The sequence below is a fragment of the Aquarana catesbeiana genome, linkage group LG09 (genome assembly GCF_042186555.1).
Source record: "Aquarana catesbeiana isolate 2022-GZ linkage group LG09, ASM4218655v1, whole genome shotgun sequence".
In the NCBI taxonomy this organism is placed as follows: domain Eukaryota; kingdom Metazoa; phylum Chordata; class Amphibia; order Anura; family Ranidae; genus Aquarana; species Aquarana catesbeiana.
Window position 1 is genome coordinate 160,801,322 of NC_133332.1, and position 23,705 is coordinate 160,825,026.

A 23,705-nucleotide genomic window follows, 5' to 3' on the forward strand; every position below is an offset into this window, starting at 1 on the left:
AGCTGAAGTTTAGGTATGGCAGTTTTTACATAGTTACATTGGTCCAGCTTGGACCAAAAAAGTATGTATGTGCCATACCTGTGAGATTCTCAGCTGGAAAGCTGGAAAGAAAGATTGCTGACATTATCAATTCTCTTCTTGGGTTCCTGTACAGCAGGAGTCGACAACCATTGAGAGGTGGAGATCTACCTGAACAACATGAAAGAGATCAAAGATCACCAGGGTTCAGCGCCCTTATGTTAGTTTTAAGAATTTAACTAGCATGGCGCTAACTAAATAGTAAGGAAAATGTAGAAAAATATAATAAAACAAATATCGCCATAAAAATATAAACATAGCCTACCTTTTAAAAGTGCAAAGTGTCAGTCAGTAGAGCAGTGGACGGTGTGTGGACAGAGTCAGTAGGGCAGTGGATGGTGTCAGTGCATTCAAAAACTGAAGCATAGTAAACTTCCATCCTGAAGATCCCCCACACCAGCCGGTGAGAGGGGAAGAAGGAAAGCTGGCAGCGCTGCGAGGAAGGGGGGTAGGGGGGAGAACATCGGGCAGCAGAAGTTAGGGGACAGGAGGGTCAGCAGTGGGGAAATTTACTGGATCAGATCCCCTTTCCTCTAACAGCAGCTGAATGCTGGCAGGAGTGAAAGAGGAGAAGCAGGCTTTCAGATGCCGCAGGAGGAAAGCGGATTGGTGCCAGAAATGTTGCCTCCGCTCCTGTCCAGGTTCCGGGGTTGGCGAGGAAGGGACCTGATCTACCCATCACCTTGCCATGGTCAGCAGGTGGATGGCAATCAAAAGGTTACCAACCCCCATGTACAGTGACAATTTTTCCTATTTGGGGCCTATGGTAAAAGTATATTAAAACACTTGAGCTAGGTAATAAGTGGAAAGCTGGATGAAACGCTTCTTTGTACAGTAGATGTTTTTAATTTTTGATGCTGTTACTGCAGCTGCTAATAATTATTTATTTATAGTGTCTTTATAATGTTTTAAGCATTAGAACTTTTTAGTATTAAGTTTTAGTGTTAGAACTTTTTATTTATGGGAATGCATTCATTTTTCAGGATTTGGAAAGAAAAAAGTAAGGAAATCTTAATGGCCATACCTAAACTATATTCAGAAGATTGGATTGTATGGTACTTAAATCAAACTCGTGAACTACTGCTAGCTGATGTGTGTCCACTGCCGGTGCCGGCAGATGAACTTCCTTCAAAGGCACAGGAGGTCTTGAAAAGCAAACTGCAAAGTAAGTTCTATTTTTGAGAATTTTGTGCCTTGCTTGTGCATCTTTATTCAAAGTTTATTTGATTAGGTGGGATATATTTATCACATTCAACCTTGTTAGTCTTGTATGACTTTAATTGCTTAAGATAATTGAAAACCTTGTCTAATCTATGTACAAAATAGGTGCATATAAGTCAGCAATGTAATATCAATAATAACTCTTTTGGATTTAAAATTTAGTTAGAAACAGTTAATTCATGTTTCCACAATTCTACTGGACTAGGGATTTTTTGATCTAATAATGTATATTATCTTTATTATCTACTTTAATCATCATTTTGATTCTTAATAGTAACTATTGTAAACCTGATCTGCTCAGACTGTTTTATGCTGTTATCCTGAATGTCATTACACTGTTTTTTTGAACAGCTGATCATAGTTTGTTTTGGAACCTCAAAGACAAGTCTTTCTTGAAAACCCTGCTGAATACATATTATTATTCAGGATTTACATAGCGCCAACAGTTTACGCAGCGCTTTACAATATAAAAGGGAGACAATACAGTTATAATACGATACAATACAATAGGATTAAGAGGGCCCTGCTCAGAAGAGCTTACAATCTAAGGCTCCATTCACACTAGCGCGTTTTTTGATGCATTTTGCATTTTGCAGAAATGCATGGGAATTTTTTAACATGGGTTCCTATGGAACATGTTCACATCAATGCTTTCTTGTATCTCTGCGTTTTTGGAAAGGGTCGGGGACTTTTTTTCATGCAAAAAGCAGCGTTTTGCATGTAATGGATTTCAATGGACAAGCATCAAAAACGCAAGTGCACCGTTTTTGCAGCGTTTTTGCAGCGTTTTTGGTGCGTTTTTGCCGTTTTTTTTTTATTTTTTTTTTTTTTGTAATTTTTTTTTAAGACTGTAAAAAAAAATGAAAAAAAAAAAAAAAAAAAACCGCAAAACGCAAATCGCGGCAAAAACGCCGCAAAAACGCCGCAAAAACCAAAAACGCTACAAAAACGCTGCTCAAAAACGTGCCAAGCATGAAAAAAAAAAACCTCCAAAAACGCTCAAAAGCAACATGCATAGGTGTGAATCGAGCCTAATAGGGTGGACAATCTAATAGGGTGGATACATATCAATTCTAACAACATGGGGAATTCAACCTTTAAGTGGAGCCCTGTTTGAGGTGCTTACTCATAGGTTGTGCACCCAAGTTTAGGCTTGGGTTTTGTCCAAATAACTCGTTAGCTATTGAGTCATTATAGAAAGGTAGCTATTGCTGGGATTATATTTGGAACAAGATATATAGTAATGGCAATGATGCAAAAGTTGGTAAATGTGGAGAAACAGCCCATTTTGCTGGCTCTCCTACCAACAACAATGCCATGTTAACAAAATACGAGAATGACATTAAGTAATCAAACATCTTTAAAGTGTTACTAAACCCACAAAAAATCAGTCTGTATGTGCAGTAAAGCATGCTTGTTATTCTCACTGTGGAACCTAAGGGGCTAATCCTCAGCATTGTGTAAAAAGGCTGTTTTATCCTGTCATCTCTGATTCTCCCCTTCTTCCACTGTCCCCAATCCATCTCCTGATATTACAGAGCCTTTGGAGTCACTCTGCACAGTTTGGTGTGTATTGCTAGAAAGTTTTTTTTTCCTTTGGCCCTGTGCTGATCACATGCGCCCTTCTATCAGCACCGTGCAGAAAGAAGGTCAGGGGTCCTGCAGCCTCATAGGACAGTCAGAGGAGAATGAAAACTCCTCCTACAAGCCTTAACCAGACACTGATATAAGTCACAAGACTGCTATATATTGCTTATAAGAAAAGGTATTTAGCAGTTTATATTTACTAAAATAATTGCATTTCCATGTTCTGTGTACTATGACAGACCATGTCTAGTGAATTCAGGGTCCTGAGTTTAGTAACACTTTAAAATTCACACTCCTAAATTGGCAATAACAGAACAGTTCTTTCAGTGGTTATACCCAGTGGTGTATTTTGGTTTTGTGCTGCCCTAGGCAAGACTAAAATCGCAAGACTAAAATCACCAATCTAAATTTGTCCCACCCCAGCCACAGTATACGGTTGTTGTCTCAGGGTCTGATGGGGAAGCTGCAGCCATTCACAGTGTACAGCTGCCACTTTCTCATCAGACCCTGAGACATGATTCATCCAAATGCCATATACAGAGTTACTGCCCATGATCTTATGTTCGTAGTGATACTTTACATGTGTGGGACGATCGCTGTTTGCGTGTGTTCGGGAGTGACACGTGCGTTCGCCTTTGCATGCGAGCACAGGACAGAGACACTTAAAAGAAAAATTTTAATAATTAATTCATTTATTTTATTTTATTTTGACACTGTTGCTTTATTTCATTTTTTTATCACTTTTATTGCTGTCACAAGAAATGTAAACATCCTTGTGACAGCAATAGGTATGTGACAGGTACTCTTTATGGGTGAGATCTGGGGTTTATAAGACCCCAATTCCCTCCTCTGCACTTAGACCCCTTTCACACTGGAGGTATTTTTCAGGCGCTTTAGCGCTAAAAATAGCACCTGTAAAGCGCCTGAAAAAAGCCTCAGCTGCAATCCCAGTGTGAAAGCCATAGTGTTTTCACACTGGGGAGCTGCTCTGGCAGGACGTAAAAAAAAGTCCTACAAGAAATCAATGGGCAGCGGCGCTGAACCGCTGGCAAAGCGCCGCTGCAGCCGGCGGTTTTAACCCTTTTTCGGACACTAGCGAGGGTTAAAAGTGCCCTGCTAGCGGCCGAAAATCGCTGCAAAAATGACAGTAAAGCACGCTAAAAATAGCAGCTCTTTACCGCAGACGCCCGGGCACTGGCAGTGTAAAAGTGCCCTTAAAAGCACTCAACACAAGATCAAGATTATAACATTGGAGTGAATATCGCATTGGAGTGAATATCGCATGCCCTGGGACGCCCACTCAGTCGCTCGGTACCCCTGCAGGGGTGTTCATCTCTGGTGAGTGGGGTGTGATAGGGGGGCGTGCACCTGTAAGTCACTGTCCTGAGTGTAAGGCACGGAAGTCACTGCAGTGTCCCCTAAAGTTTCAAATCTACAGCTTTTATAAGGGTGAATTTTGTCTTCTCCATCTTGGTCAGTAAAGGATGACCCCTGGCATGGACTTTTTTTATGAACTAATGTGTGCTGAATGTGTAATTTTATAACTGGTCTTATGGCTGTTGTACGAACTTTTAAACAACTCTAAATAACTGCAATATACCCAATAGTAGTGTGCAATAGGGTGTCACAAACAAGTTTTCTATGTTTTTATGGTTCACACATAAGTGGCAGGGTGTCCTAATATTTTTGGTATTGTTAGGAATCTTTTTCACACACACATGGTAATGATACGTAGAGACCACAGTATCACCAACACACACACATCCAATTAATTATTATTCAGCATAATAATTATATCACCTCTGGCGTGTTTTTGTCCCAAAACTTTTGATTTTTGATTTTTGAGGAAACACTTATTGTACATTCAATCACAGTTCATTCTATCACTTATACTATGCACTTATTTATCTATTCACTGGGAGGATTTTAATTTATTAATTTGATGTATTACTAGAGTTGAAATTATTGAGACTGCGGCATCTGTTTTGGGTTTAGGGGTATTTTTATTGACTCAGTGTATATAGAGTTTGGGGTCACTTATTATTACTTTATTAGTCTATTGAGGGCAGCGCCGTCTTTATTTCATTATCACTTTATTTACTTTCATATTGGACCTGTTGGGGTACTAATTGGGAATAGGCAGCAGCTCTCACACTGTCTTAAGCGCGGATTTTTCTACTTATATTTACAAGATCAAGATTATAACATTGCTTCCAGTTTACTGTTACGGAGCCGATCAAAGCTGATACTGCTTTTGCTTGGCTGTCCGGCCAGCCAGAGGACATACCGGTTAGTCGCTCGGGTCTCCTGGCAGGACGGGAGAGCCTGAGAGAGCAGCGGAAGGCAGCGGGAGGGGGGATGTTCCCTCCTGCTGCTTGTAATAACAATGGAACGGCTAGTAAGCCACTCTGATTGCCATTACAAGAGTGCCGACCACCGGATTTAAAAAACGATACTGGGGTGATGCCTGCAACTGCGAGTCCATCGGAAAATGTTCGATGGGAGCTTTTTGTCGGAAGTGCCGACTGTGTGTAGGCTCCATCGGACATTTTCCATCAGAATTTCCGTCACGCAAAATCGTGTGTACACAATTCCGATGCATAAAGTTCCACGCATGCTTAGAATCAAGTACGAGACGGAAGCACTCGATCTGGTACAACTACCGTTCGTAATGGAGATAGCACATTCGTCACGCTGCACATTGTTAAATATTTTAATGCAGTGCATTCTCTTCTTCTTTAGAATGCTAGAATAATGAAGTTGTTTTGCTGCTCATATTCACACAGAGTTCTCACAAACTGATTTCTTTATTATTTCTCGTGATCTCATGAATATTTGTTTTTTTTATTTTTCGTCAGATCTCCTTAATAATGTTTAGAATTTTTGGTTAGATTTTTTATTTTTTTTATCCAGGTCTCCTATTTATTTTTTTTATAGTGCTCTCCATAATTATTTCTTTTGTTTTGTCAAAAAACAAAGGAATTGGGGAAGGTGGGACTTTAAATGAAACACTTAGTAGCAAATAGATGGTTGAGCTGAACGAGGGAACTTTATTTTTGTGTACAATGTTGGTAACTATACATATAGTATTAATATCAAAGAAATGGGTAGGTATTAGAGTACATAAGGTTAACCATAAACTGGTAATACACATGTCTCAAAATGCGATCATTGGTACAAGTTTTGTTTTGTGTCAAGTTACCACAACACCATTATTATCTTTTATATTTTAACCTCAAGGAGGTTGGTTTGTGTTGGTGTCCCTTGTTAATTTGACATTGTAGTTTTGAAATGTACCTGCCTACTCACAAACTGTCCTTTTTGAAGTAATACACATAGGCAAGTATTTGTGAAAAATAAATAGCCATTTATTATGGGTCATAACAAAATAAAGAGGAAGGCAACGCTGGAGAAACTGGTGAAATTTACGAAGCCTGTGTACCCCAGGGCACACATCAATTATTTTACAGTCAAAATTGGTGGCCTGAGGAGTCCTTATAATAGTGAGCACAATCCAGTCCAGGACTACAAGAGATCAGGAACAGCAGCAGATGGCATATATGTCCCCAGGCTGTGGTCATACAACAGCCTGCATCTTTTGCCAGACCAGACTGAACCCAGGCCATCACTCTCTTGTCTTCCTTCCACACTTCCTTCCAGGCTGTGGCCCTGGTGTTGTAGCTGTGGAAGGAGGTGGAGGAGGAGGAGGACCATGGTTGAACTCACAAATGTGGCTTTGGCTTGTGAGTTCGCCCCCTCAACCCCTTATTTAGGGCTTGTAAGATCACTTCCTCACATAAGAGGCGTTGGCCCTCCTCCATTTCCAGCATTTTGCAGGCTGCCATGTAGGCATAGTCCTCTTGAAGACTGGGTAGTTTATGAGGGCCGCAGTAGCCTTCAGAAATAGGCCAAGTGCTGCCTCCTCCAGGTTACTTCTCTTCCTGGGACATTTTAGTGGAAGTCGGAGGGGAGGGACCTGGAATTCGGGCAGGCTACTGGGCCCGGCCACCTCCTGGCTGCCAATTACCCCCGCCACCTCCTGGCTGCCACTTTCCTCAGCCTCTTCCTGGCTGAGACTTTCCTGTGTATGAAAAAGGGACATATTTTTAGTTTTTGGTTCATCAATCACACACAATTTTCAGCTCATGACTGTTGCAAATTGAATGTTAATAAATAGAAAAGACTATCATTCTGACCCCAGCATTTTTCATTCTTGTCCCAATCATTTGTGGCCACTACTGTCTATTGATATGTAAAACACTTTGTAAAACCAGAAAATACTGATCAATAATAATATCCAGTTAACATAATTAATGATTTGACTAGAAATATGTTGAACAATGCTATTCCTGGCTCAAGCCGGGCTCCTCCACTTCTTCCTGGCTGGAATGCCCTGGTTGGACGTCGGAAGCCTCAGCTGAGGTGGAAGGAAGCCTTGAAGGAAGATTGGAGAGTGCTGGCCTGGGTTCAGTCTGGCCTGCCAGAAAATGCAGTCTGTCATAGTACCACAGCCTGGGGACATAAATGTCATCTGCTGCAGCTCATGATCTCTGGGAATCCTGGACCTTCTTGCGCTCCCTATTATATGTGCTCCTCATGCCACCAATTAGAGCCTTCAAATAGGGGATGTCTGCCGTGGGGATCACCGGCTTCACAAATTCCAGCAATTAATCCAGCGCTGCCTTCCTCTTAGTTTTATTGTTATAAAAGGGATGGTTTACCTACCGCAGACAGGGCAGCTCCCTGTACATATCAAGGAATATGGGGATAAAGTCCTTATCATTCAATAGATCCATTTTCTCTGCAAGACACAACACAAGACAAACCCTAATGTCAGGCTAAACTCTCCTAATCTTGTCACAATATAGACCTCAATCTATAAGCAGTATAGGGCACTGATGCACCAAGTTAAAATTGTACCTTTGTTCAAACGATCGGCGCTTCCGATACACCTTTCTCCTCTCACAGATCATACGTATGAAGCACGCGTGTTAAGCTTTATATACACTGCGCATGCATGAAACTCCGCCCGTCCCTGACGTTCTTTCTAGTCTATTCCCCGCCCTTTGTCTTTCGGCGTAGTGGGAGAGCACATGGCGGAGAGACAACAAGTGTATGCAGACAGCAGCAGCAGTAATGACGACGAGGAAAGCCCGAAGCCACAAACGTCCCAATCCCGGAGGATATTTAAGGCCTCCAATATGGCCTTTATAGAGATGGTGGAGACGGTGGACATCTTCAAGAGGGTTGACTATGATGGGAAGCATGGACCGTACCCAAATGTGAGAAGAGCCAAGATCATGCCTAAAGTTGTGAAAAGTCTGCAGAAGAATTTTGGGGTACGGCGATCCAAGGATCAACTGAGGAAACGATGGTCAGACCTCAAATTGAGGGAGCAGGATCAGTACAGAAGAATCAAGAGAGTGCTGCAAAAAAGTAAGTATTTTGTCGTGTGTTCCTATTCTGTTTATTACATACGTGCTGCTCCATGTGCTTTTCTTTACTGTTGTTCAGTATAAAATGGCAAGTTTCAGGGTCGTGGGCACAGTAATCGTTTGTAGTAAACATCGTTCGTTCACCCACTAAAAGACTATGTTTTTGGCAGATGCAGATTGGTCATACATTTTATCAGATTGGTCATACATATGTATCATAGATTGGTGATACATTTGGTCATGCCTATTTGTCTTACAAGAAATTTAGTACATTGTTGTCTCGATGGGTTTGTAACTAGAATGAAATGCAAACTTGATTCAGTGTAAGGAGAGGACACTCAGTAGCTGTTCACACATCTGAACGCAGGAGCACCAGAACAAACTTTTTAGGGTGTCCCACACAGGTGCTCCAGTGGGTACTAGGGGTGTCTCCATGTGTGAAACTTTACCCAAAAAGTTAAGTATTCCAGCTTGAAGAAAGTGAAAAAATTATGCGTTTAGCTTGGAACTCTGCCAAAAAAGACAATTGTACGACACTTCCAAGCAATGTTTCATATTCCTATTTCTTGCATCAAATATCTGTGTGCTAAGTATTATTAGTATTATTTTATTTACATAGGGGAGAAAAGACTCGGAACGTCAGAGGTCACCAGGGACCCCCAACATCCTAAAGAAGGGGAAGTCACCACACCACAACCTCAGGATGTGGAGGAAGGAGAGGTTTATGAAGTGGGCCAAATAGTGACCGGTGAATGTCTGAGACCACAGCTTCAGGTAATAGATGTATGCCTGCATATTTATAATACACAGTGTGTTTTTCTTTTTTAGGTGATGTGGATGTTGTTGAAGAAGAATCTCATTTCACAAGTGCACAAGTCTTCATCAGGGAGATCATGGTGTGCAATCAGGATTTACAGAAGATCGAGGAAGACATCAATGATGTGAAAAAAAGACTCCAAAACATCATTGATGTTTTCTGCAGAATCGAAAACACACCAACATTGCTAAAATTGTTTCTCTTTTTCGAACTTTTCTCCAAAATTTTGAAAGCCAAATTTTGAAGATGCATACAGTGTGTCAACATGTGCTATCTGCCATCACCGGATAACAAGGTATGCGTTTTGGGGGTGCAACCCCTTCCTTGCAACTATGGTAGCTGAGAGGAAGGGATTCTACCCCCGAAACACGTCCATTGATCCCCCATGATGGGAGCTAGCACATGTTGACATTAGGCATGGGATCAGGAGGGAAATCCCCATTTTGACCGTCAATTTGTGTGCATCTTCAAAATGTGGCTTTTACAGGGGGGACATCACCCCATCTGATGATGGCAATATTAACACAGTTTGGACATACTAATGTCTGATATTGCCTTCACTTTGTCAAAGTTGAACTTTGGAAGTTCCTGAGTTGTGTATTGTTTTATGTTTTTAAACATGCCTGTTTTAACAGAAAAAAGGCTATTTGTACTGTCCTAAAAAAAATGTTCTTACTAAAATATGTTGGTTGTTTCCAAAACCCTTTTCTAACACACATGTGAATGTGCACAAAGTAAAAAGTTTTGTACTCAACAATGTGTGGCTTCTTCTTTCAATGCTCAATATCATTTTTTGAACTAAGTTGGTGTTTACCCTGAAATGGCGGTTATTTACTAAAGGCAAATCCACTTTGCAAATCCACTTTCAGTGCAGTTTCATGTGCACTTTTGCAGTTCACTTGGAGTGCAAAGTGGATTTTCCTTTAGTAAATAACTCCCACAGTGCTTTATAATTTGCCACAATCAGGCCATTTTCGTGACTCACCAAAATTCATTCATGGTGCTGAAAATGATGAATAATTTTATCAGTAATGCATTACATATATTAACAACAAAAACAAGGTATGTGTAGCAGACCCACAACATAATAACAGTTTGCTGAAGAAGAGATTGTCACCTCATGTATCAAATACATTACATTTGCACTATTGACGAAAATGGGCAAAAAGAAAGGCCCATTGGAGAACCTAGGAGACAGCGATAAGAAACCCATGCAGTAAATCAAAGGAAATCTTTCAGTTTAAGTAAAAAAATTTTTGAAAAAATGTTTCTTAAACAGTTTCTGCCATATCAATGGCCCCCCTACCCGCAAAGTACTCAACATACTTCTGTCTTACTTCGTGGGCGCTTTGGGGGGGCAAGCCAGGACAGCCAGCTTCAAGCGCCGTCAGGGTTTCTTGTTGAAGTCTGGCCTCAGGCCCAACTGAGTCAACATAGTTCATTGAATTTCTCCTTAAAAAGTTGTGTAGAATGCAGCATGCAAGGATTATATGGTTAAGTTTATATTCCGCCATGTTGATTGGCGTAAGGAATAGGAGGAACCAGCTGGCCATTATCCCAAAAGCTTTCTCCACCACTCTTCTGGCTCTGGTCAGATGGTAGTTATAAACCCTCTGGTCCGGGGTGAGGGTCCTCATGGCTTCAAAGCGGTCGGCTGGTCAGAACGAACTAACAGAAAGCACTGAAAAACAGAAAGGCCGGAGCTGAAAATCAGAAACGAGCAGACAAGAACGCACTGGAAATCAATTACGTAATATAAATACGAACCCACAAGCACAAACTGAGGAGCAGTAACGATCGGAAAAGCACGAGGCTGAAAAGCATGAATCGTCTGTCACCAAACTTCTACTAACACCAGATTAGCAGAAGGAGCCCAAAGGGTGGCGCACTGGCTATTGAACTTCCTCTTTCTAGTCCCGTCGTACGTGTTGTACGTCACCGCATTCTTGACATTCGGAATTTCCGACAACATTGTGTGACCGCGTGTATGCAAGACAAGTTTGATCCAACATCCGTCAGAAAAAAACATGAATTTTGTTGTCGCAATGTGCGATCATGTGTACAGGGCATTAGTGTAAACTCTGTGTACAAACTACAAATCCCATAGTCTCTTTCCCATCATGGGACTGAGCAAGATAAGGGTGAGGAACCATGGAAAATTAACATAGTCACCCTCCAACAGGGAGTCCGATCACAAAAGCTAAAAGAAAAAAAAAGGGAATTTGGAAATTTGGAGGCAGCTGAGAGCAATAGAAGGTACTTTTTAAAATTAAGTATATATACTTTTAAAGAATGTTTTCTTTTTTGTGTTTAATGTCACTTTAACTCAACATATAGTTTGTGTAGACCCTAAAATGAATCCAAAAATATATTGGTAGGTTAATTGGCATCCTCCCAGACTGCTGTTGGTGTGTGTATGAGTATGACTCATGCTTATGTAGCACCCTGATGTTTAGGCAGGGCTGCTCTTAAATTTATTTGCCAAGTGATAGTTGCCTTGGCCAATTGCTAGGGGGTCAACTGACTTTGCCCTAATTCTGGAATTGCTGCACTTCTCTCTTCTGTCATTAAGTAGCCGGGTACCTGGTGACATTAGATAAGGCAAGGGCATTGCAAGGACAGATTAGGAGTATATGGGGTATCTCAGCCAATGGGCAGGGATTTTCTAGAATCCCTTGGCCTGCTGGGAGAACCTATTTATTTGGGTGGAGTCTGGTGATTGGAGTTCTGTGCCAGCTGGAGGGCTGTCTGGGTGGACGTGTGTTGTAGTGCCCGGGCTGCTAGGCCAGAGCCCAAGGCCTATCCTGGGGACATCTGGCTGTTAGGCTGTCTGAGGGCCTATCCAGAAGCAAGAGAGCAGCGCAGGGTTGGGACTGCGGCTTGCAGTCCAACCAAAAGTGATGGTTCTGCCGGCTACAGGAGAACCTGTCGTGGTCCGAGGTAGAGGGGAAGCTGCAGAGCAGTCTTGTGTGCCAAGCCAGGGACTGAGCAGGCCAGTGGGATGACGCTTGAGGAGTATCAAGCTAGGGACCCAGCAGGGACGCGGGGGTGACGCTTGAGGAAGATACTGTGTGCGAAGATTGAAAGAGCTCAGGGGATCCAGTGGCAGTGGATCAGCAAGTCTAGTGAGAGAGACTGGGAGCTCAGTGTAGTGAAGATCTGCAGGAGGAGATTGTAGAAGAAGTAAAGGAGATTGTTACAACTTGTGTTAGAAACTGTTATAAGACTGTTGCCATAGGAGACAGCGATCCTACTTATGCAGATGTGATGTCTTGCTGGATGCCTTCCCCTGCATGGCTGTCTGCCTATAGAAGTCTCGGAGTCTGCCAAATTAACATTGCAACTACTAAAGGTTTCTTAGACTGAAATATATTGATAAATGATCCATGTACTACACAATTATCTCAAATTAAATTGGAGCTCACTGCATTGTTTGGGAAAGCCATATGGTGCAACCAAAATATGGACAGTATTGTAATGCTATATAATCTGTCTCTGACTGCAAAACATTTGTATCTAAGATATTTGTTTTTTACTGACAGGTCTACTAACAGATAAATGTATAAAGTTCCTATTTGGGAGAAGTATTTTGAACTATATAAAAGCAGCTCTTGAAGTGTTTCAAAACTCAAAGGCAAACAAAGAAACTCTTTTTGTAAGTAGATGCTTTTGGCTGGAAATGGATAAGGATAAGTAAGCTTTCCTTGCATGATGTGATATACGCACATTTTGCATGTCACCTGTGTAAAATTTGTTGATGTTGACTGGATTGTCAGACCCTTAGAAGCATGGTTAATAATGTAATCCCATATTTTTTATTAACATTTTCCACATTGTTTTGAAAGAGCCACATCCATGAGTGGACCACATTTTTGCTTATTTTGGTTAAATCAATTTCCTTAAATCTGCCCTTCCTCTGTGCAGCCCTAGCTACATTTTTGGACTACTTTGAGCGGTAAGCAACTCAGGGCAGAAGCTGAGGTTGTAAATCAACTGCTGCCCCTGAAGATGATGAACTAAATACATATTTTAGCTTGCCTGAAACCAAGAGATGGGTAAATAGTTCAAAAAAGAAATCTGTTCTACTGACAGCTTGTCCCAGTCATCTCCTGCTATTTGAAGTAGATAAAATAAAAAGATAAAAACATCCAACCTGGCCCTTTCCTTTATAAAAAGCCTGGTATGCATCAACATTGCTATTTTGATAGAAGCGACTTGATTCCCCTTGTGTTTTCTCTTGAGTCCCCACCTGATGATAAAGGGAATATGAGCAAGGGGACCATCTGCTTCTTTAAGCATGAACGGTTTAGGCTGGTATTGTTAAGGGAAAAAAAAGGTCTTGCAGCAGGGTAGTTATATGAAAGAGGCCTGAAAACCGTTCTGGATGATGGACAATGCTTATGTGTCTTTGCAGCCATCGCTATAGTGAGACATGTGGTCAGGCTGTGCCTGGAGAAAGGGTTAAGTTAGTAAGAGTAATGCCGCGTACACACGGTCGGACTTTTCGTCTACAAAAGTCTGACGGACGCCGACGGACTAAAGCTGGCTGACAATCCGATCGTGTGTGGGCTTCCCCGGACTTTCAGCGGACTTTCAGTGGACTTTTCCAGCCTCAAATTTGACGGACTTTAGATTTGAAACATGCTTCAAATCTTTACGTCGTAACTACGCCGGACCCAGAAATCTGCTCGTCTGTGTGCTAGTCCGACGGACAAAAACCCACGCTAGGGCAGCTATTGGCTACTGGCTATCAACTTCCTTATTTAAGTCCGGTGTACGTCATCACGTACGAATCCGTCGGACTTTTGTGTGATCGCATGTAGGCAAGTCCGTTTGTAAGAAAGTCTGCCGCAAGTCCACCAAAAGTCTGACAAAAGTCTGACAAAAGTCCATCAAAAGTCTGTCGGACAGGCTGTCGGACTTTTGTAGCCGAAAAGTCCGACCGTGTGTACGCGGCATAAGACCCCATACACACTATACAACTTTTGTTGTCCGATTTCCTTTAGATTTACCAAAACCATGTAGTGCAAGGGCCTGCCTGATTGCATACAAATTGAAACTCTTAAAGTTTGACCTCATATTATATGGTTTTGGTAAATCTAAAGGAAAAAAATCTAAAGAAAATGTTATAGTGTGTATCCAGGTTAAACCTGTACATGCAGGTTAGGTGTTAATATTAATCAGTTGAAAAAAGTATACATGTTATGTAACTTTTAGTCCACTTTAAGAGTCATTTTCAAGATGTTCATTTGTTCCCTTTTTTTTTTTTTTTGCTTACAGAGAATTCTTGAAGATCTTACCAGGATCCTCACTAATGCGTCTCAGGAAACTATCAGATATTAAAACCATTTCAAGGGGTTCTGTATGCAACATATAAAACACTCTCAGGAAATTGCTAACGACTAACTTCATGGCTTTGTAGCCCTTTTTGACATCGGTTAGACAGATTCCATACCTGTCGATTCCTGTGCTCATGCATTGCTGCAGGCAGCAATACATGGTAACAAACTCATAGGAAAGAAGCAGATGACTTTAGAATGATATTGCAATATACACAGAGAAATAAGTCACAAAGAAATCTGTGAACTGCTCTACGATCAAATCAGCCTGGTGTTTTTCTATGCATAGCACTTGGTTCAAAAACTATCCATTACATGTTAAATAAAATGGCAGTCAAATTTATTTTTTTTTTCAAGAAACAACCTACAATATCTATATGCACTCACTTACTGTGCAGCACACTTGTGGCCTGTTTGTCATATGTTGTGATTATTTAAAGTGTCTTATTTATCTCAGTAAGAATTACTTGACATGCACACATTTGTGAGGTTCTAGAAGGTTAACCACATCAAACATTTTTTGTTGGTGAAGTCAGCATTCAGGACATTATTGTCATCTAGATCAAGTTTTTTTATCAATATCAATATACGCTGGCAAGGTACACTCCTAAAGCGAAGCTCCAGTCTAGAAAACAAAAAATTAAAAGACAGCAGCTACAAATACTTTAGCTGCTGAATTTTAATATAAGGACACTTACCTGTCCAGGGATCCTGCGATGCCGACACCCCATGCCAATTCGTCAATCGATTTCGGGTGCAGGCGCTGGCATTGTAAGTACAGGAAACCAGCAGTGAAGCCTTCAGGTTTTACAGCCGGTTTCCTACTGCGCATGCATGAGTTGCGCTGCACTTTCTGAATAGTCTCGCTGTCTTCTGGGACCTGTTTGTGTCCCAGAAGGCAGCAGGGGAGGGAGGAGGGGCCGGAAATCGCCATGCCGATCTTACTCACAGGTGGGAGCAGGTACCTGTCAAAACTAGGTACCCACTCCCCCCTCCCCCAAAAAAAGTGCCAAATGTGGCAGTGGAAGGGGTGGGAGGGTGCAAACATGCAAAGCTTCCCCTTTTGGGTGGACCTCCGGTTTAAACTGCACTTAAAATAAATAAACAGCATCAGTCATTAGTAATTTGGCTGGTAAACATAGATATAAAAAAATATATAAATACCTTTTTCCCTTTTTTTACATGTAATCACATTCTCTATGTTCTCAGCTTCATAACAGCTGGGGGGAGGAAAAGCAGCAGCACACTTTGGTTCCATGTGAATGACTTTGCAGTGGGGGGGCGTGTCAGGACAAGTCTGATCATTGGAGGAGAGCAGGCTGAGTTCCCAGCATAGCTAGAGAACTGACCACGGTGTGCTGTCCTACTTAGTGTGATCAGTTTTTAATAGGAAAGCAAGGGGACTAGTAGGAACACCAGGGATTTCACATAGGAAGTAAGAGAACAGCAGACTTTCTCATACAAGTACATGGTACAGCAGGCACATATAAGGAATATGCGTTTTTTTAGTTCTTTTTGCAGAAACGCACTACAGTCCGTTTAACATGGTTTCCTATGGGACATTTTCACATCTATTTTTTTTTTTTTTCTTTTAGCCACTGCATTTTTGGAAAGGGTCAGGGACTTTTTTAAACGTAAAACTGTGCTTTAGAAAAAAAATGTAGTGTGTTTTTGCTGAGATTTGCATTTTGCATTTTTTAATCGGCCCAACAACAAATTGGCCAAAAAAAAGCATAAAAAAAGAGCAAACTGCATAGGTGTGAACAGGCCTTAGTAATTGGTCAGACGTACATGCAGAATCCAACCATTTCACAATGTCTTCTGGCCCAAATTCTCCCTTCACCAAAAAATAATTTGTTACAAGAGTGTTGCTATTTAGGCAGCAGGGGAGGGGACAACTTATTTTGGAGGAAACAATAGAAATTGGAGAGACTTTCTTGTCTGTCTGATCAGTTGGTCCACCACAAATGTTGGTTCAGGGCCCCATAGAAATCTGACTAGTTTTTGTAGGGAAACTGCTACAAGATACTCCGGATGGATTCCTGCAGTAACTGTTTTGTCAAATCAGCTTCTAACTTCAACTTGTTCGATTGAGCGTTGACAAAATGACTGGAAGCTGATTGGTTTCTATGCAGAGCTGCACCAGATTTTGCACTCTCCAGTTTTTTTTTAAATCTTTTTTATTAGTTTTCTTAACAAACAAACAAAGCAAAACACTACAAAACATCATACACATTGAACCAGGAATATGAATAAAAAAAAAAAACATTTTCAAAATCCAATATGGCAATGATTAATCTATAGGAGGAAAAAAAAAACAAATAAATTAAAAAAAAAGAGAACAGGAAGGAAGGAAGCATTAATTCCTTCTCTCCCCAATGGCTCCGAACCTATACTCATATGGAAGAACTCATATATTATGGATAGTGGCCTCCATGAGCGATCAATGCTGTAAACGATTTATCCAGCCACTTGGCGCACACTTTATCAAACTTACTAGGAGAACCCCTGTTCATATAAGTAGCTCTATATAATGGAAGACTATTATTTACCAATTGTTTCCAATACAAGAGCGTAGGAGACTGAGGTTTCTTCTAATGCAACGCAATGGCTTTTCTTGTGAAAAATAGCGTTGTATTAGCACTCTCCAGTTTTAGTAAATAAACCCCATTAAGCTTAAAGCGGGGTTCCCGTTTAAAAAATAAATAAATAAAAGTCAGCAGCTACAAATACTGCAGCTGCTGACTTTTAATTGGACACTTACCTGTCCCAGGGTCCAGCGATTCGGGGGATCGAAGCCCCGCTTGTCCCCCCCTCTGCTCGGCGGTGCCGGCATTCTGACTGTGGGCGCCCGGCTGTGGCTTCACAGCCAGGCACCCACTGCGCATGCGCAAGCCGCGCGCTGTCACTGGCCCCGCAATCATCTGGGACCGGTCACGTGTCGCAGATGATTGACAAGAGGGAGGGGAGAGAGGCGATCTCCCTTCCTGCCCCGAGGGAAGTGATGTCAGGAGCCCAGGCACAGAAGGAGGCAGACTACGAGGGACCCCCTAGCAACAGGCATTTAGAGGTGAGTAAAAAAAAATTTTCTCCAAATGCTTTTTTAAATTTTTTTTTAAACACATTACTAATTATTTTTTTTTTTTTTTGGGTTGGAACTCCACTTTAAGTGTTTAGTGAGGTTCCATCCGTTACTGTGTAGATACCCTTTACTGCACAGTAAGCTTAGTATGTATGTAACCTTACACTTCATTCCCCTATGTTACATGTTAAGTGGGGTAGATGGACATCACAATCTCCCCTTCCCCCAACCACAGAAAGCCTTTCATTCAGTGAAAAGAATACGTTTTTTTTTTTTGTTTTTGTTTTGTTTTTTTACAAAGGAGGTGTACATTAAGCAACCTGCTTTGTACTACCACCAGAACTACAATTCTCAGTGCTGGACGTTCCAGGCTGACAGTTTTGTGGGGGCTGAATGAAAGTAATAGTTTATCAAACAGACCAGCAGCCAAACCTGGGACAGGCATCAATAGTGGTCATTTATTTTTAGAACCAAAAATGCCCACATATTTCTTTCCCCAGAATTCAACATGAGCAACGGTCACACCTTTGTACGAGTTTTGTACTCCTAATACCTGCCTTAGGTACATAGTATGGTAACTGGATTATTGTGGTCGGACTCATAACGGAAGTTCGTTCCCATCAGATAAACTAAAAAAGCCATTATCTAGATGACTAAATGCTACACATAGACGGACCTCAAAGCATACGTTTCTTTTTTACTGAGCAATTTTGGAGTGAATTATGAAAAGCTGATAATGCAACCTGTTAACTACAATCCCTTCTGTTTACATGTTCTGCTATATGATCCATAAGGTTTTACATATTTTTACCTTTTTTTATGCAGGGTTTGCCATTATTAGGAAAGTATTTCCATTAATAAAGGTTTACATTTTTACTAATTTTGATGTTACAGTTATACTCTGTGTGTGTATATATATATATATATATATATAATTTTTCTGTGCATATTGTTGAAAAAGCACATATTTCAATTGTTTTGGAGAAAGCAGTTACAGCCAACGACCAATAGTAATCATTTTTCAGTTTTCATTTGACTGTTTGCTAAGGTTTTGACAGAATTTGCACATAGAGCTTTGCTTTCCAAAATAAAGGCCAGCAAGTCACATCAATCCACACTTTGATTTTGTTAAAATGCTGTTGTCTATGAATATGTGTTTTATTTATGCTATATACATTAAAGTATTTCAAATGGAGGTTATTTTAAATGCTTTTTTTGATAGTTTCGGAGAAAAATGCAGTTAGAATTGTTCCAAAGAATCATATTATATCTATAATCTAATATTATGCATGATCATAACCATAGCCATAATATACAGTACTATGTCAAATCAATATGAATAATCCCATAATCATATAGTCCTATAATATCATATCTATAATCCTAAACATATCAATAATCATATTTCTTAGGCTGGCCATACATTATACAATTTTCTTATTCGATATCCTTTAGATGTAGTGCAAGGGCCTGCCTGATTACATACAAATTGAAAGTGTTTAGGTATGACCAAATATTATATGGTTTTGGTAAATCTAAAGGAAAATTGAATAAGAAAATTGTATAATGTATGGCCTTAGTATATCCCTAATCATATATTGCTAAACATAATAATAGCAAATCTTATATTGTATTAATGGTTATAAAGATGAAGATAGATTATCAGATCTTATTATCACATATGATATCCATTTGCTTATTTACATTATATCACCATATACAGTACATAATTATTTCCTATCATATATACACCATTGTATTAATATTGAACTATAGCCTGTCATATAATATATACATATTCAGTCATATCAGATCATACACATAATTATAACTAATCATGATAATCAAAATAGTAATTATATAATATTTTTTTTAGGGTGTGTAAACCCTAACAATGAACATTTCTTATTAGCTCACTTCTAATCTGTTTATTATCCATTAAAATCATTATATTAGTTGGATGAAAAAAATAATGTTTATCCTGCCAGAAATCTTGTCAGCTGATAACTTCTCCTGCTGTGGCCTTATCATTACTATTATTTATTTATTTTTTTTTTAACAACAAGGTTGGTCTTTATTTGAGAAGACATCATGTAACAGTTAACATCCACAAATCGAGCTCTCATATACAATCCAGAAATAAAGAGATTAAAATATAAAAACGTACAGTAACAAAAATAAAATTCCGAATCAAATATAAGGAGAAAAAGCCGTACTAAGCAGCACATTCAACACCACATATAATTTCCCATGTGTACATGTTCTACAGTGTCAGGTTGCGGAAGTATTTCATGTCTGGGAGGGGCACTGTTTCACCCTGTGCTAATGTCATATTAACTACAGGCGGTGTCTTACTCGTCAGGCGATGGGGATACTAGAATTGTTCAATCCAAGGTAACCATATCCGATTGAACTTCTGCGGGCAACCTCTATTAGTGTAGGTCATCTTATACAGGGGTAGCACACAGTGGAATCCCACACCTCCACCTTGGGGGGAGACGGTGACGCCCACTTCTTAAGGATTTCCTTCTTGGCATAGAACATCAGTAATGAGATAAGTATTTTCGTATATTTAGGTCTCTGATCATCGTCATGGATGCCCAAGAGAGCCAGTTCAGGTGATACCGGCAATGTTAATTGTAAGCAGATATTGATGCTTTCAAAAATTGCCACCCAGAACTTCGTAATGAGAGGACAGGTCCAGAACATATGCAAGTACGTGCTATCGGGGGACTGACATCTGTTACAGTTCGGTAGCCTATCAGGGTAAATCTGGTGCAGTCTCTGTGGGGTATAATATACCCGATGCATAAACTTAGTATGCAGCAACCTATCTCTAGAAGAAACCATTAACCTAGACCCGTCTTCAAAGCACTCCTCCCAAGTCTCCCTGTCCAGGCTGGGAATATCAGCCTGCCACTTGACCCAAAGGGTGTGCATTTTAGGTGAATCAGTTTCCAGTAGAGCAAGATATAGGGTGGAGAGGGTCTTCTTGAGAGTCTCCTGAGCCAAAATTCCCTCAATGGGGTCTGTTTTTAAGCTGATAAGGTTGGGGAATTGAGCCCTAGCCGCATGCCTGAATAACATTCTCCCAGGGAGCCCATATTTCTCTGCTAACTCCTGAAATGAAAGCAATGTCCCTGAGTAAATAACATCTTGCAGGACCTTAATCCCAAATCTGGCCCATAATTGCGGGTCCGGTATTGTTCTGAAATGAGGGAGGGAAGGATTCCCCCAGAGTGGAGAAAAGGGGGAGTGTTGGCAAGGGCGTAGGAATCTCTTCCTGGCCACTGCCCATACCTTGAGTGTTGCTTTGGTGGGGCCTAGAAGAGAAGGGTAGGCCGAGGGACCCCTATACACTATATTGCCTAGTTCTGTGAGGGAGCCTAGAATAGCAGCTTCTAAACATGTTGCAGCATTTGACCTGGATTGTTCAAACCACCATCTCACAGTAACTAGTACTGCTGCCCAGTAGTAAACCAAAATTTTGGGTAGTGCAAGACCCCCACAATGTACCGGAAGCTGTAGAGTCGATCTAGCTAATCTGGGGGAAGACCCTTTCCATAGAAATGAACCAATGCACACATCTAAGTCCTTAAATAGGGAGCCAGGAAGCCACACAGGGCAATTTTGAAACACATAATTAAGTCTGGGTAGGTATAACATTTTCAATATATTAATGCGTACCAACAGGTTGAGTGGTAATTCCCTCCATTTAGAACAATGCTCCTTTAGTCTTGTGACAATAGGCTGAATATTGAGGCAACGAAAGGCCTGGAGGTCCTTGGTCACTACAATCCCCAGGTACTTAAAGCGGTTGTATACCTTTATTTTTAACTTTTACCTACAGGTAAGCCTATAATAAGGCTTACCTGTAGGTAAAAAAAATATCTCCTAAACCTGTAAGGTTTAGGAGATATTCCCCTCGCGAAGAGCCGCTGACTGCAGCGGCGCATGCGCACAGGGGATTCTCGGCTGACAGCCCGGCAAACTCCGGAGCTTGTCGGGCAAAAGTCTCCCGCACGCATGCGTGGGAGTGACGACATCGTGGCTCCGGCCACTCACAGCGCCGGAGCCGCGATACCCGGAAGACACGCCGAGGGGAGATGTCAGCTCCCTCGGCGTGGACCAGGTGAGATGCCGGCGCCTCGTTCTAAGGTAAGTATCTCATGCCGTTTCCCTTGCAGGTGTAGAAAAAAAAAGACAGCGGGTATACAACCGCTTTAAATTCCTCCACCCACATCAGTGGAGTCGATGGTACCGCATCACAGGCCTGGAAGTCTATTGGGAAAATGACCAATTTGGACCAGTTAATTTTGACCCCCGAAAACCTCCCCAACCTATTAAAGGTCTACAGTGCTGCTTGCAATGAGGTCCCAGCGTCATGTAGATACAGCAATGCGTCATCCGCATACAAGGAGATTTTCTCCTCCAGAGGGCCAACCCTGAGACCCCGCACAGCATTGTATTCCCGTATCAGGATAGCTAGCGGTTCAAGAGCCAAATAGGCTAGGCGATAGCAGGCAACCTTGCCTCGTGCCCCTCTGGAGGAGAAAATAATCAGAAAGGGTGTCGTTTGTACGGATCCTAGCCCTGGGCGATTTATATAGTAAGTCTATCCAATTTAGAAACTTAGGGCCGAATCCAAACCGCTTTAATACCTCCCACAGATATCCCCATTCCACGGAGTCAAAGGCTTTCTCCGCGTCTAGAGAAGCTATGACTCTAGTACCACCATTGTCATGGGCCGTACCAAGATTAAGAAATAGTCTGGGTATATTGATATCGGTACCTTTCCCCGGCATGAACCCGGTCTGATCCTGGTGAATCAGATTCTCAATCACTGTGGCCAATCTGAGAGCCAGGATTTTAGCCAGTAATTTGGCATCTGCATTTATGAGAGATATGGGCCTATAGGAGGCACATTCCTCAGGGTCCTTACCGGGTTTGGGCACCAACACCACCACCGCTTCAGACATAGAGTCTGGAAGGGAGCCGAGGGTATAAAACTACGAAAGGAGAGAGGTCAGTCTGGGGGCCAACAGCTCCTGGTGTAGTGAGTAAAACTCTATGGGGATACCGTCTGGACCAGGGGCTTTCCCCGCCTGCATGCAACTCATGGCCGTCTGAACCTCCTCCAAGGTTATGTCCTCATCAAGGGCTTTACTTTGGTCTCAATCAAGTGCAGGTAAGGGTATGAGGTCTAAATATTCAGACAGGTCAGTGGCTGTGTGGTCTGCCCTAGTGTAATACAATTCTTGGTAATATTTTAAGAATCTATTACTAATTGCTCCAGGGGTAGTTAAGAGTGTACCATCTGTATCCCGCAGCCTACCCACATGAGTCGTTGCATACTGTCCCTTTGCCAACCAGGCTAAAAGCCTGCCGTTTTTGTCCCCATACTCAAACACCCTTTGGGCGCAGGCCAACATAGACTTTTTAGTAAGGTCCACTCTTAGCAGTGATAGTTCCCTAAGGGTATGTTGCCAGGAGATGTAATTATCTGAATTCGGGGTGCTAACATATAATTGCTCCTTTTCTCGGGCCTGTTCTTCTAGTTGCCCAAGAGACTGCACAGATACCCTTTTTCTATTTGCAATTTTCCTGATATATTCGCCTCTCAACCATGCCTTAAATGCATCCCACGTTATAAGCGGTCCAGATGAGTCTGCATTGCTCAACCAAAAAATGCACAGTGCCTCCGGCATCTCCTCCTGGATCCCTGGGTCCATGATCCAATATTTGGATAATCTCCCCAACCTCTGACCCCCGGGTGGAACCGCCTGGACCGTAACCAGCAATGGAGCATGATCTGAGATGCCTCGGGAGAGAATCTCTGTGGACACCGTCTCCCGCAGCAGGTCAGACGAAGCAAAGGCCATATCTATACGAGACAGTGTCCGAAAGGTAGTGGATAAACAGGTGAACTGAGTATCCGAAGGGTGGAAATGGCGCCAGAGATCCGTCATATGAAAGGAGGATGCCCATTGTGATAGACCGGTACCAGTGGAGGGAGAGGGCCGAAGCCTATCTAGTTCATTAGACATGACCAGATTAAAATCTCCCACCACCAGTACTTTACTGACATCATATTGTATAACAGTTTGCATCAGGGTGTGAAGTAATGTAACATCAGAAGGAGGAGG

At 41.6% G+C, this 23,705-nt stretch overlaps 1 protein-coding gene across 2 annotated transcripts in view; it reads left to right on the top strand.

The window, feature by feature from the left end:
* Positions 1–18,754, top strand: part of LOC141108087 (uncharacterized) — a 112,019-nt gene extending 93,265 nt beyond the window's left edge. For both annotated transcript variants that reach the window (XM_073599321.1, XM_073599322.1), the window contains exons 16-18: positions 1,062–1,243; positions 12,681–12,793; positions 14,419–18,754. In XM_073599321.1, the coding sequence (XP_073455422.1) occupies positions 1,062–1,243; positions 12,681–12,793; positions 14,419–14,481 (358 nt within the window). In that variant the 3' untranslated portion in view covers positions 14,482–18,754. The remainder of the gene's footprint in view (positions 1–1,061; positions 1,244–12,680; positions 12,794–14,418) is intronic.
* Positions 18,755–23,705: the final 4,951 nt, after the last annotated feature.